Source organism: Manis pentadactyla, chromosome 9, assembly GCF_030020395.1.
Source record: "Manis pentadactyla isolate mManPen7 chromosome 9, mManPen7.hap1, whole genome shotgun sequence".
Lineage (NCBI taxonomy): Eukaryota > Metazoa > Chordata > Mammalia > Pholidota > Manidae > Manis > Manis pentadactyla.
This window is the reverse complement of record NC_080027.1, coordinates 124,548,492-124,562,842: the sequence shown is the minus strand read 5'-3', so window position 1 is coordinate 124,562,842 and position 14,351 is coordinate 124,548,492. Positions and strand designations below refer to the sequence as shown.

Sequence of the window (14,351 nt, the reverse complement as noted above, 5' to 3'; positions counted from 1 at the left end):
TTAAAGACCTACTAGTTCTACCCATCTTTAGGTTTATGGATATAGAACTTGGGGGAAACAAATACTAGCAACAGAATAGGGAAGAGCACACAAGAGATGGCTCTGTTAACCAGAATGCCTTCTCCACTGCAGAACAGAGTCCTTCCTTTAAAAGGAAAAGGAGGTTTTAGAAAAGGCTCTAGGCTCTCACAGCCACTAAGGACAGTGAAGAAATCAGACAGGCAGAGCCTGGGCGTTCCCAAGTTTCCCCTCAGCCCATACCTTCCTAGCCCTCTGAAAGGATGAACCTGCCTTAGATTTCCTTCTGACACCTGAACCCTGAACCTAGCTTCCCTGTCAGTTCAAACATAATAAAGTCATCATTTCCACAAGAAGGACTAACTTGAGAATTGGAATGATTTGTCAACATTCTGAGAAAGCTTATTAAGAAAAACAGCATGGCTTTAAGGACAGGTTCGTCCCCTTGAAATTGGGTGAGGTTCTTTATTAGGGGGGCCTGAAGGCATATGGCCACCCCTGCTACTGTACAGCCTGACTAGGCGGAGGCAAAAGCACGCCGCCCTCTCTGGCTCTTCAAAGCCCCTGGTTAGAGGGGCCAGAGAAGCTGTATTCTAATGGCTCTAAATAACCAGCATGTAGTGTCATATTAGGACCAAGGATTTATTCCACAATATAAACTGCAACATTTGATACAAGCTACCAAAAAAATAGGAGAGGAAGGAAGGGGCAGGGAGAAAGCCAAGACACAGCTGTGGTAATTGCTTACAGAGCAGTCTCTCTTCCACACCACTATTCCTCAGTGACCCCAGAAACTAGACATCTGCTTTCTGTACATCAGCCAAACGCTAAAGCATCAACACAGTTTGGAAGTTTGTTTTGTTTTGTTTTAATTCCAGCCACTGAAACCAACACAGAAGTTATTGCTTAGATAAATAAACCTAGTCTACCAGAAAAAAAAAAAAAAGTGGATAAAGAAACAAACAAAAACCCCAAAAGTGAAAAACTTAAGTACCCCAACATGGTAACAGAGTAAACAGGAGAAATTCCTCAAATGAGGATTTACTGGAATTTCTGGTGTCCTTCTGGACACTGAAATTGAGTTGGACTCTGAAGCCGGTAAATCCCAGACAGAAGTGAGATTTTAATGCTGTACATGAAAAGGTGCAGGCTCCAATGCCTTCCAAACCGGTGGGAACCCCTGCAAAAAACAGTCAGCATTTCGAACCTCAATGACCACAAACAGCTCTTAAGGAAAAAAATACAAAAAAGTGTCAAAATTTTTTTAGTTGTTTTTTTCTTTTTTTCAAAGAGTTCTGGAAAAATGATCCCATAAGGAATAGAAATAGCACCGTTTACAGGCTGGTTTGAATACCAGTCCTGTAGCTTTGCTGAGAAATTGAAGAAATCTTCTTGGTTGGAGTCCTGAATTACATTAAGTTGGGGGAGAGGTCTGTGTGTGTTTATTTTCGGCTTGGTGCGTCCTTCACAGAACAGCGCACACAGACGTAGTCTTCTTTCTCTGCCATCTCTGGAGAAACACCAACACAGACCTGATGGAACCACCGATTGCAGCTGCCATCACACTGGACCCAGTCCACCTGGTTACAAAGAGTAGGGAGACGGGGTTTTCAGAGGAAAAAACGTGATTCAAAACTGAGCAGGCCAGCCTCAAGATATTCAGGCCATTTGCCACTAATGGCCCCGTGCCACAGCCGGGGCCTCTGGCACAACAGCTAAGCCAAACGCCAAAGCAACCGAGTCAAAGCCATTCTTCAAGTCGTGACTGCTTTGGGGCTAAGACACGTCGCCCTGTGGTAAGTAAGCAAAAGGGCATTACATCGGCACCCTCCCACCTTCTTGGCGCCGGGTCGCTGACAGCTGCAGGAGCAGGATAAGGAAAAAGGGGAGAATGAGAGTTTCTTCAAGAAAAGGAAGAAGCCCCAGGACGATGTAAGAGCAGAGAGATCAGTGGGGGGAGGCTGAGCAATCCATTCAGATCAGCTCAAAGCAGGTAAGCAGAAGAGAAAGACCCAGCGAGATGAGGTCTAGCTTACAGGGTTTCTGAGTTAAGGGAAAGCATGTCCTCTATGGCCCAAACCTCACTGACCTCATCTCCTTCTGGCTGCAGACAGCTCACAGCTGGGCAGATGGCATCTTCATCCTCAGAGTCCTCCTGTTCGGAATAGGACGTGTCTGAGGGCAGGGAATGAGTTCCGGCAGAACGGACTAATTCACAGCTACGCGCTCTCTCTGACTTGAAACTGTCCGTGTCCTTGGGGCGGCTCAGTCTAATTTTCTTCTTTCCAGGGGTCCGCATTTTTTTGACTCGATCCCACCGCTCACTGGAGAGGCCTTCTCTTTCCAGGCGTCTCTTCGGTTTTCTCTCAAGGCTGTTGATTCCATCTCGCTTGCCACGGCAACAATCATTCTGGGTGGAAGACAGGCAAACTCAAGTTTAGCCTACAGTTTGCCTATTACTAAAACTAGTGAAGTGTCAGCTGTACAAGAAACCAGATGATCCCCAATCAACACCAGAAAATACCGCCTCCTAGCCACCACCACCTCCCTTCCCATCCTACACAGGATGACCTGTTCAGCTAACAACTGCTGGTGCTCTCCATGGAATACTGAAGAAGGGAAACATTAAAGACGTCTTTGTTTTTCCAACCAGCCAGCGAGCACCAGGAGACAGAAGGTGCCTACATCCTTCTTCTCGCCAAACCCATGAGCACATGACTGACTGACGTGTAGTTTCTATCGAGGGGACATGCTAATTCCTTCCTCAAGGACATACAGCCCCACCCCTTCCAGGAGCGAGGTGGGCATACAGAAGCCCACCCCACAGGTGGGAATATTGGATACTGATTGGTACACAGTATGGTGTCTTCAGTGAGTCTTCCCTATGCTGACCACATGTCAGGGGCCGTACATGGACAGGCCAGCTAGTTCACCAACAGGAGGAAGTGGCAGCGTCTCCAATCACACTCTCAGGAACAGGACACAGGACGCTTAATGGCATCTGCCTTGGTATGGGCATCCTCAGCCTGATCACCCAGTGCTCACACCAGCTGTTTTGTTAGGTTTAGAGGAATTACGGCATTTGTTAAACGTTAACATTAAGAACATCTCTGACTTTTGAAGGCTTTATCCCCAAAGGCCTTCCCAGTTATATCTTCACCTATGTAATTCCCTTACAGAAGGAAAATAACCCTGCTTCTAGCTATCACCACATGGAAATGATGAGAAGCACTTTGCTAAAAATAAAGGGGAAAAATTTTACACTGTGACTTAAGAAATAAAACCAAACTCCAGGCTGTGAGCTCCTATCTGCTCACCAGCAGCAGAAGAATAGGGCTATAAAGTAGACAATCGGCATCCTTTTCATTCACTGAGCTCTTTAGATGGAGTGACACTGGAACACAGTCCCCGCCCCACACTCTGGCCCCCAGCAGCTACAGGCTCACCTCATTGCTGGGCCGAACTGGTGAGCTTCGGTCAGCTTGCTGAGCAGGGCTTGGCTTTGCAAGTAAAGTCTGGTAAAGTTCCTGAATTTCAGGAAGGGATACCTGGAGCAACTGGGCTTCCATCAACAGCTCACTCACTTCCCAACTAACACCTGTTAAAGAGCAGACCAATCACAACAATGACACGCAGGTCTGGGAGACAAGCACATGAAGGACCACCCCTCAGACCCTTGCCACCGCTCCTTTGTAACTGGGAGCCTGCTGAAGGTAGAGTCACTCAATGTGCTGAAAGCCACGATGGAGCAGAACCCAAACTAGACCTAAGTCTTCTCATTACTGGAGAGTATTGATTCTGCACTGAATCCCCTCCTCACTTACTGCTAATGCAGATGACACAGTACCTCTGCCCTGACAGCTTTAATAGAAAGCACAGACTAGCCCAGGGCATGTGCAACCCAAGTGGATCAGGCAGCTCTGACTCCATTACTAGACACACTGTGATGGTGACTAAGGATCACAACTTTGGATGCAGCTTTAGACTCACGGGGCAGTCATTTGTAGGTCAGTATAGGAAAAAAGCAGCAGGTTTCAGGTGTAGAGCATCTCTAAGATCCACAAGGCTCCTAGTAACCAAGTAACAAGGGAGCCACAGCTTAGCATCTGATCGAAATGACTGGTATTTAATCACCACTGGGCGTGGGATTAACCTTTCCATCACTGAAACCAATGGATATAAACCCTTTCTTGGTTTCCTTTGCATTTATAAAGCTTCAAATATGACCCTTCTCCTACCTTGTAAATACACAGTAACCCATATCCTACAATTGAGGATAAAGTCCTTTTTTATAATACCTGATCATCTATGTATTGTCACTTCCCAGCCTTCAAAATAATAATAAAATACAAACCATGGAGGGGGATACAACTCCGTCCAGTAGAGAAGGGAGAGTATAAATACGAGGTTCTGCTGTCCCAATCATCAGGCAGGGAGAAGGGTGGTGTGCCAGGAGGCTGAGATGCCTAATGGAAGCAGAATATTTGATAGTAAGGCCTTTTCAGTATTAAAACTACTTCTACCAGTCCAATGAGAGTAGCTTGGGTTACCAGGCAGACAACCAGGAAAGAGAAAAACTTCATTTTCCCAAACTGAAAGAAGTCTCCTGGCATCTTAGGTCTGACCAAACCAGCACATACCCACCACGCCTGCAGTCTCCCTGGCTTTAAGTTTACCTGGACTGACTTCAAAGAGGTGAAGAGCACCAGCTGGGAACAAGTCATTTTCTCCACACAACCATCATACAACCTTTTAGCATCTATGTGACTCTCCTTATGAAGATTAAAACAAAATGAGCACAGACATGTACCCCTCTGAACACACCGACCGGGCAACAACCGGCTCTCACTCGTATCATCTCCCTACGGCTTCCCCAGGGTTTCCTAAAGGAGCTGGGAGAAGTGCTCCTCTGAGCACAAGTGAGCATGTAAGTAACAGCTGTGTCCTGCCTCTTTACTGCAGAAGTGAGAGCCCCAACAGCCACAGTTCACCTGTGCAACAAAAATGTAACTAGGCATGTCTGCTAAGTGACAGGTGCTATATTTCAGAAGCTTGCAGATAAATTCAAAAACAAGGAAACAAATATAACACATTAACAATTTTTGTCCTTAGCTCTGATCTACTGAACATTTAACTCATATAATTCAAATGTCCATGTTCATATCACACAAGGGAGTTGTTACCTCTGCTAGAGAAATCTGTGCTAGACTGGGAGTCATCGGGCTGACCTTATCCAGGCAGGCCTCAAAGATAACGCAGGTTCAGTTCGACCACCGCAACAAAGCGCGTCAGTTCTTGGTTTCCCAGTGCAAATGAAAGTTAGGTTTACACTATACTGTAGCTCATTAGTGTACAACAGTATGCTGTCTAAAAAAAAAAATACATACCTTAACTTAAAAAATATTTTATTGCTTAAAAGTGCTAACCACCATCTGAGTTTTCAGCAAGTCGTAATCATTAGTCACAGACACCATATGTAAGAACAATGAGAAAGCCTGAAATACTGTAGAACGACCAAAATGCAAGAGAGACGCAAAGTGATGGTGCCAACAGACTTGCTGAACACAGGGCTGCCAAACGCCTTCCATTTATAAAACACAGTATCTGCAAAGCGCAATCAAGTGAAGTGCAATGAGACCAGGTCTGCCAGTAAGAAGTGTGGCCACTGTGTTCCCACTGTACTTCTCTGACGTCTTCACACCCTTCCTCTATGGAAGGGAACAGAAAACTCCACCCATCCCAGCAGTGGTCAGAACAATCTGGCTTCTGGCACAAAGATCACAGATGGTACGAAACCCACTGCCTTCATCTGAAGCAACATAGTTCTCAGACATTTCAAAACCTACTCTTCCTCAAAGGCATTAGGAGACAGAAGGCAGGAGGCACTTTTCCTTTCTACTAAGTTACATGAGAGGAAGCAGGGGAAAAAGTGTGTTAAATACATACATACATACATACACAGACACACATACACATATATCTGCTGGTGGGAATGTAAGCTAGTTCAACCACTGTGGAAAGCAATACAGAGGTTCCTCAAAAAAACTGAAAATAGAAATACCATTTGACCAGGGAATCCTACTCTTTGGAAATTTACACAAAGAATACAACTTCTCAGACTCAAAAAGACATATGCACCACTATGTTTATCGCAGCACTATTTACCATAGCCAAGATATGGAAGCAACCTAAGTGTCCATCAGTAGATGAATCGATAAAGAAGATGTGGTACATATACACAATGGAATACTACTCAGCCATAAGAAGAAAACAAATCCTACCATTTGCAACAACATGGATGGAGCTGGAGGATATTATGCTCAGTGAAATAAGCCAGGCGGAGAAAGACAAGTACCAAATGATTTCCCTCATTTGTGGAGTATAACAACGAAGCAAAACTGAAGGAACAAAATAGCAGCAGACTCACAGACTCCAAGAAGGGACTAGTGGTTACCAAAGGGGAGGGGTGTGGGAGGGCAGGTCGGGAGGGATGGAGAAGGGGATGGAGGGGTATTATGTTTAGTACACATGGTGTGAGGGGTCACGGGGAAAACAGTGTAGCACAGAGAAGGCACATAGTGAATCTGTGGCATCTTACTACCCTGATGGACAGTGACTGTATTGGGGTATGGGTGGGGACTTGATAATATGGGTAAATGTAGTAACCACATTATTTTTTCATGTGAAACCTTCATAAGAGTATATACCAGTAATACCTTTATTAAAAAAAAAGACATGTATCTGGATCCATACACATAATGGAAAAACTTATGTGTTCACATGAAAAGGTGAAATCTGCACTAGAGAAACAGTGCCGGGGAGACAACTCCTGACTCTCAGGAGAAACTAGCAGGTCCACATGACCCTCAGGTGGGAAGCCACATGCAGTGTGCTAACAGCATGGCGACCACCAGCAGGGCCAGAGCTGCATGCTCAGGGAAGAGCGCAGAGCCAAGCAGATGCCCATAACCAGCCGGGGAGGTGCAGACTCACCTTGTCTGTCTCTGCCACCTGCCCTGCTGAGGCCTGCCACCTGCTGCGGAACAGTCCTGAGCCCCCTCGGTCTTGTGCAGGTTCCAGGTTCCCTGACGAAAGCAGCCGCTGGGCTCTGTGTTGCCAGTTCACGGTTCTTTCAATCATATACCGAAGTGCATCTCCCTCGGGGAGGCGAACTCGGATACGCTGCAGGGAGGCCAGCAGGGGAAGAATTTTCTCTAGCGGAGGTTTCTCTGACCTCCGACAATGGGGACAAAGCCAGATCCGGGGACCTTGCGCAATACTGGGTGCAGCCACGCAGCCAGTGTGGAAGGCATCCCTGCAGAGCTCACACTGGATCATAGGGGCGGCCGGGGCCCTCTGACACACGCAAACCTTCAGCTCCACATCCTGGCCAGATGACAGCAGTTTCCCCTCATTGGCCAGTCTGAGGGACTGCAAGGCTTCCATCTCCCTTAGACGAGCTTCGCCGAGCGCAGCCATCTGCAAAGGAGCAGACAGACAGTCAGGGAGTGCCATGGAACACTCGCCTTTCTCCTGAATCGCTGGGATCCTGGTGGGCTCCAGACTAGACTGCCTGCTTTCAAATCCTGGCTCTGCCCCACTAAAGCTATGTGAGCGACCTTGGGCAACATGTTCTCCTATGGATAAGTGTCTGCACATATAGAATGGAGTTGCTAACAGGGCCCACCTCCCCAGGCTGCAATGACGATGACGAAATGGGAGAAGCAGGACAGACCACACTGCTGGGCACGGAGAACAATGTGTGCAATTACTCTCCTTGCAAATTTATCTCCTAGAATATTTACTTCTCTTGAAATATATGGGCTTTTCACTTTCTGTGTGTACTGATTTCTGAGGTTCTGCATTCAATTTTATTCTGTTAGCTTTTGTGTTCTTCTAGAAGGTACTTTAATGGAATAACCTTCTGGAGCAGCCGCTACTCAGCAGTGGCCTATGTCTCTTCCTGTCTGCTGGACACAGCAGCTGTAGGTAACGAAACTGGATCCCTCATGGGGAAGATTAAATGGAATCTTGACGAGACTTTCCTCACACACACACACTGTAAAATAAGACCTATTAAAATGAGAGCCAGGTCCCAGGAAAGCGCTGAGCTCAGTTAAACCTGTATGAATGACTTGAAAACACACATAAACACAATCAACTTCATAGTAAAAAGCTGAAGTGATACTGAACATATTTCTGAATGGTATTTACAAGATGTCCATAAGTGGAACTTGTTCATGAACAAACTAAGCACCCACTACATACAAGGCATCCAACATACAACCAAGTCCAGGCATCACAGATTCGTTCATTATGCACATGGAGGAAAAGGTGACAAATTCAAATCACCAGCTATGTCAGAGTTAGCCACTGCCACCTCAAGCTTAGTGTCCAGTTTCCCCAACAAAAAGCTGGGCCAAAGTCCTCCTCTAGTACTTCTAGATAAATAGGGGAAAAGCACAGAATTTTAAAACTCAGCTTTCCAGTCTAGAGCAAAAGCCATAAGGGGCAGGAAATATTGCTTTCTCCAATTCTATTCCCAACTCCTTAAAATGTTAATTCGTCACAGTTAAAACCATCCCCAACTATCACATCCACCCACCATCAGATCCATTATGATTCACCACATGTGTGAGTTTTAAGGCCCAAATGAACTCTCCATGATCTCTTTCTTTTGGCCTTTTCACATTAGAGAAGAAAATACTTTAATGAGGGATTAGGGAAGAAAGAAAAACTTCTAGGAGTAAAATGGGTAACCTCTGTGTATTAAAAAAAATCCACTTATTTCTGTAAATGAAAACATCATACAGGGAGTACATATGGGTTATGTGGTAACAAGGTGCCTTCCTATAGTTCAGAAATGAGGAGCAAATGACTAATCTTTCAGAGTTCTAGAAGAGATCACAGGTAATGTATAGAATTCTTAAGCCAGGGGTCCATTGACTAGGTGGGCATAGACTGGACTCTGAAAGAGACAGAATGCAAAGCTCAATATGATGTCCTTATAAAACAAACCACACATGTAACAGTGGAGAGCTGTCCCTTAAAAACACCAAAATGATACTCAAGCAGGAGAACTGTAATTAGAACCTGGCTGAATATACAAATAAGTCCTAGATCTGTTGTCAAAATACATAAATTAAGGTAATCTCATGTCAGTTACAGGAAAGGTCAGACAGCTACAGAATGGACTGGGAAAAGGTGCCCTGACCCAAGGATAAATAGTTGGTCCAATCCTAGCAGCATGTATATTCCTATTCTAGAATGGGCAATGCTTTGTGCCACTGAAAAGCATCCAAATGGGACAATACACAACTAACCAGCTTCTGCACAGGAAAGGAAACCATCAACAACAAAAAAGGCAACCTACTGAATAGGAGAAAATACTGGCAAATCATGTATCTGTAATATCAAAAATAGAGAACTATGACTCAATAGCAAACAACAACAACAACAAAAATCCAATTAAAAAATGGGCAGAGGCTCCGAAGAGATATTTTTCCAAAAACATACAGATGGCCAACAGGTACACAAAAAGATGCTCAACGTCACTAACCATAGGGAAATGCAAACCAAAACCACAATGAGATACCATCTCTCACCAGTTAGAATGGCCACTAAACAAAAGACAAGAAATAACGTGTTGGTGAAGATGTGGAGAAAAGGGGGCCCCGCATGCAATGCTGGCAGGAATGTAAACTGGTGCAGCCATTGTGGAAAAGTGTGAGGGTTCTTCAAAAAACTAAAAATAGAACTACCCCGAAGATCAAGAAATTCCATTTGTGGGTATTTGTCCAAAGAAAACAAAAACACTAACTAAAACAATACCTGTACCATGTTTGTTGCAGCATTATTTACAACAGCCAAGATATGAAAGTACCTAAGTGTCCACTGATCGATGGATGAATGGATAAAGAAAACGCACACACGCATGTGTGTGTGAGTGTGATAAGAGTATTATTCAGCTATAAGAAAGAAGGAAATCATGACATTTGTGACAACATGGATGGACTTTGAGAGCATTATACTAAGTAAAATAACTCAGAGAAAGACAAGTAAACACTGTATGATCTCAAAGTGGGGGCGGGGGGGCACAGGGAGGGCTGTGCAACACAGAGAAGACAAGTAGTGATTCTACAGCATCTTACTACGCTGATGGACAGTGACTATAAGGGGGTATGTGGGGGGGACTTGGTGATGGGGGGAGTCTAGTAACCATAATGTTCATGTAATTGTAGATTAATGACACCAAAATAAAAACAAAAACAAAAAAACTGTATGATCTCACTTACATGTGGAATATATAAACAAAACAAAAATTAAAAATAACCCACAAATACAGGAAACAGATGGGTGGCTGCCAGAGGCAAGGAGTGGGGAATGGGCATGGGTGAAGGTGGTCAAAAGGTATAAACTTCCAGTTATACAGAGAGGTCCTGGGGCATGTAAGGTACACCATGATGACTATAGTCAATAATATTGTGCTGTGTATTTAAAAGTTGCTAAGAGTAGATCTTAAAAGCTGTCATCATAAGAAAGTTTGTAACTCTATATGCTGACAGATGTTAACTAGACTTATTGTGGTGATAATTTCCAATATATACATACATATATCAAATCATTATGTTACACACCTGAAAGTAATATAATGTATGTGTCAATTATAGAATAAAGAAATTTATATTAATTAAATTTAGATTTTAAAAGAAAGCATTCAAATCACACAGCTATCTCCCTTTGTCCTGATAATGTGCTCACTTAACATTACGTAGATGTTGCCCTCAACTTCTTGAAGATGTTATCATCTTTGAATCAGCAGTGTTTTCTAAATGCTGGTCAGACTCAAGTATCTAGTCACTTTTGAGTGTATTTCTTACTGTAAATTATTAATTTGGTATTGCAGTCTCACCCATTATATCTTTAATATCCTTAGTCAGCATTCCTGGTTCAACCCATGCACTACTGACAAGACTACTTTTGGGTTTGCAAGACTCAGACTGGGAGTTTTTCCTAAATCTTTTGCAGTCTATTCACGTTTCACTCAAAACATTTACATTTTGAGTTTCCAGAAAGTCTTTTGGTAAAACTGAGTACTTTTAACGTCAGTCTTTTATTTCCTTTCCCAATATAAACGAAGTGGTAAAAATTGTCTTGCCCAAGCAACAGAGAAAGGAAAAGAAAAAACCCTACTACGTACAGCTGAGGCAGTCTCTTTACTTTCAGTTAAAGCTCTTTCCAGGTCACTCAGACTCTCTAACTTGGTGCTTTTCTTTTTTCCACTTGGCAAGGGCTCCTTTAACTTTCTCTGCTTCCTCTTCAATCCCAAAAGGCCAACATCGCATCGAGGACACAGCACCTAATGTGGGACAAAGAACAACCACTGGTTAAACAGATTTCAGGTAAAGCATTAGAAAGTCCCAATTTAAAAGTCCCAAGAGTGGGAAGGATGTTATTTTCTTAGTATCTAACTTTTCTTTGTAACATGCTGCCCTGAAGCCAGAGGACCCTCCTGTAGAAAGGAAGGAAGGAAAGGAGGGAGAAAGAGAAAAGTAGGAAATCTCACAAGACTGACTTGATTCCAGATTCAAATAAGTAAAAATGCAGTAATATACTGATTCTAGTCATAATGTATAATTGTTATCAGCTTATAAAAAATGGAAAAAACACAACTAAGGCACTTTATGGGAGGCGAATAAGATCATTTATCAGGCTTATTAAACACAAGTGTTGGTGAATGGCCAAGGTTATAAAGCCCAATTTCAACAGACTGAGAAACTTCAATGAAAACAATGTTCTTCCTTGGGCACTGAATGTATCCAAATGTATTCAGAAAACATTTAAAGGTTATTTCACTAAAGAAGTTTAGGAGTATCTCCCTGGCTTTTCTGGGAAAAAAAAAAAAAAATCAACTGGTGAGGCCACCTTTCTGTGTGAGGGATGGCATGTTTTTACGAACCTAGGAGATCTAAGGTCTTGTACACAGACCAGTTGCAAACTTACCTCTAAGAGAGAATATGGGGAATTCTTCATCAAGAATGTATTATCAGCACATTCTTTCCAAGCCTGAACTTCAGCTACTAGTGATTCCAGTCTTGGTAAGGAATTCAGATGTACTGGGATCGATCGACCTCGTGTTACAAGTTCTACAAGTGTGTCTAACACTGGCACACGTCCTCCAACCTAATAAATCAAGAAAAATTATAGCAATTTAGAAAAAAGAATACTTCTTTGTAAAGTGGGAAAAGCGTAATTCAGATTGGGCCTACTCCATATTTAGACACATTAAATTCACAAATGGAAATACGTAAAACCTGCCAGCTGCCCAATGGTGGTGGAAGTGGGGCTGACATGCTCTTTCACTTAACGAACACTGAAAGAACCTAGTTTGTGCTAGGGTCCCAAGGACACAGCTGAGAACACGACACACACTGTGCTCCTTTGCTCTGTGCCCTTCTAAAGTTGCTTGTCACCTTGGTCCCTGTGGATAGTTTGAAAAAAACTCAACAGAAATGTAATTGTGATAACTCAAAAGGACTTTTACACTGACTTCCATCAATAAAAGCAACAAAACAGTATTTTACTCCAATCCACTAAGCAATGATGAATTAAAGTAACTCATATAAATTATTCAGGAAACTAAAATGAGCTGAGAAAGCCCACTGGTTCTAAAAATTTGGTATTCACTGCAAATCACTTGGAAAGCTTGCTTATTAAACACCTTCCTGCGACCCATCCCCAAATACTGTGATTCAGGACACCAGGGAAGGGCCCGTGAATTTGAATTTCTAACAAGTTTCCAAGAGCTGCTGCTTCTGGGACCACTTTCTGAGTGAGAGATACTCAAACTGGACAAAGAATAAAAGTATTAAGTGGTTGGTTGGTGGGGGAGCACTGGTATTGCTCTAACACAATGGTAAGTCTTAGCATCTCAAGGTACATCATCCAGATGTGTCTCCTGATGTGATATATAAAGCACACATCACCTGGTATTTTGATATAAGTCAAAAATGTTTAACTTGAATCCATTCAAGCTTTGAAACTACCTTCCAATTTATAGGAAATACAGAAGATAGAACATACCACAGATAACTATTCTGTGAACTTTCTGTGACATGAAAAGAGTAGGGTAGGACAGGCGAACTCGAGAAGATTAAAAGGATCTTAAAGAGCTTTATCAGTTAGATGCAATGTGTGGTCCCAGACTGGATAAACAACCATAAAGGATATTTTGGGGGAAGTTGGGAGAAAGTGAATATAGACTGGGTAGATCAATGTTTCACTGCTTTTGTTATTTATGCTTATAGAATTGAAACTGTAAGGGCATAAATGTCCATGTTCCGTGGACACTTTTAAAAAGGTAACTCACAAATTATATACTATTCCTATGGCACTCAACTTAGAAATATGGAGTACTTCCTATGTATAAAGTATAATAATGGATAACATTTAAAAATAAATAGCCAACTAAATAGGAAGTGGTTCCTTATTGTTAGTCACATCTGTTAGTCTTTAAATATTATGATGCAGGTAAAGGCCAGGCTATTTCAGGAACAGAACAAACTTTTTTTTTGCCCTTATAGGCACTGCTACAAACATGGTACTCAGCACTATACATATTAGAAAATGTGAAGGGAGTGAACCTATCCAGACACACGTCCTCCCTGATCTCACCTGCTCACTTCTCCTTACTGCAACGGCTTCACCTTTCCAGCTGCTACCAATCACAAATGAAAGGGAGGACCATGACCAAAACAGCTCTAACAGTCACTGACAAGAACCTCATCTAAAACTCCCGTTAAGGACATTTACATACACAATCAACACTGTCCCTGGCTGCATCTTTGGCCAGCTGGGGTCATACCTTAATATGTATTATTTATCAAGTAATATTATCTTCTCTTCCCTATTAACTAGAATAGATGCCCGGATGTTGTGTGGCAAACATCTGGCTAAAATTGTTCTGTTTGGCATTTATTAGAAATTGGTCAAATTAACACCACTTAAAATTACACAAATATTCAGAAAACCAGATAATATCTTATTCCTAGAATCTGATGGCTACAACAAAACAGACCTTGAGACTCAAGAATATAAATTAAAAATTTCAAAACCTAGTCCATCAAATAATTCAAAGATCCTTTTCCTTAATAGGTTCATAATGATATATGATGGTTATGATGATTAGGAAGATAAAGGAAGACACCCTCACCAACTACTTTTCAAATGAAGTTACCCAGCTAAAAACTAGGTGAGCCAGAGAGTACACTGCGTCTATACCTTAATAATGCTACCTGAACTTAATTCTCTTTTTAACTTCTAGCATGTAAGTA

General features: G+C 42.7%; 1 protein-coding gene across 1 annotated transcript in view; it reads right to left on the bottom strand.

Moving 5' to 3' along the window:
* Positions 1 to 641: 641 nt before the first annotated feature.
* Positions 642 to 14,351, bottom strand: part of KDM5B (lysine demethylase 5B) — a 65,906-nt gene continuing 52,196 nt past the window's right edge. Inside the window, exons 21-27 of the mRNA XM_036909568.2 lie at positions 12,022 to 12,201; positions 11,219 to 11,377; positions 7,012 to 7,497; positions 4,373 to 4,484; positions 3,465 to 3,616; positions 2,108 to 2,428; positions 642 to 1,598 (exon numbers count right to left, since the gene is read on the bottom strand). Coding sequence (XP_036765463.2) covers positions 1,461 to 1,598; positions 2,108 to 2,428; positions 3,465 to 3,616; positions 4,373 to 4,484; positions 7,012 to 7,497; positions 11,219 to 11,377; positions 12,022 to 12,201 — 1,548 coding nt within the window. The 3' untranslated portion in view covers positions 642 to 1,460. The remainder of the gene's footprint in view (positions 1,599 to 2,107; positions 2,429 to 3,464; positions 3,617 to 4,372; positions 4,485 to 7,011; positions 7,498 to 11,218; positions 11,378 to 12,021; positions 12,202 to 14,351) is intronic.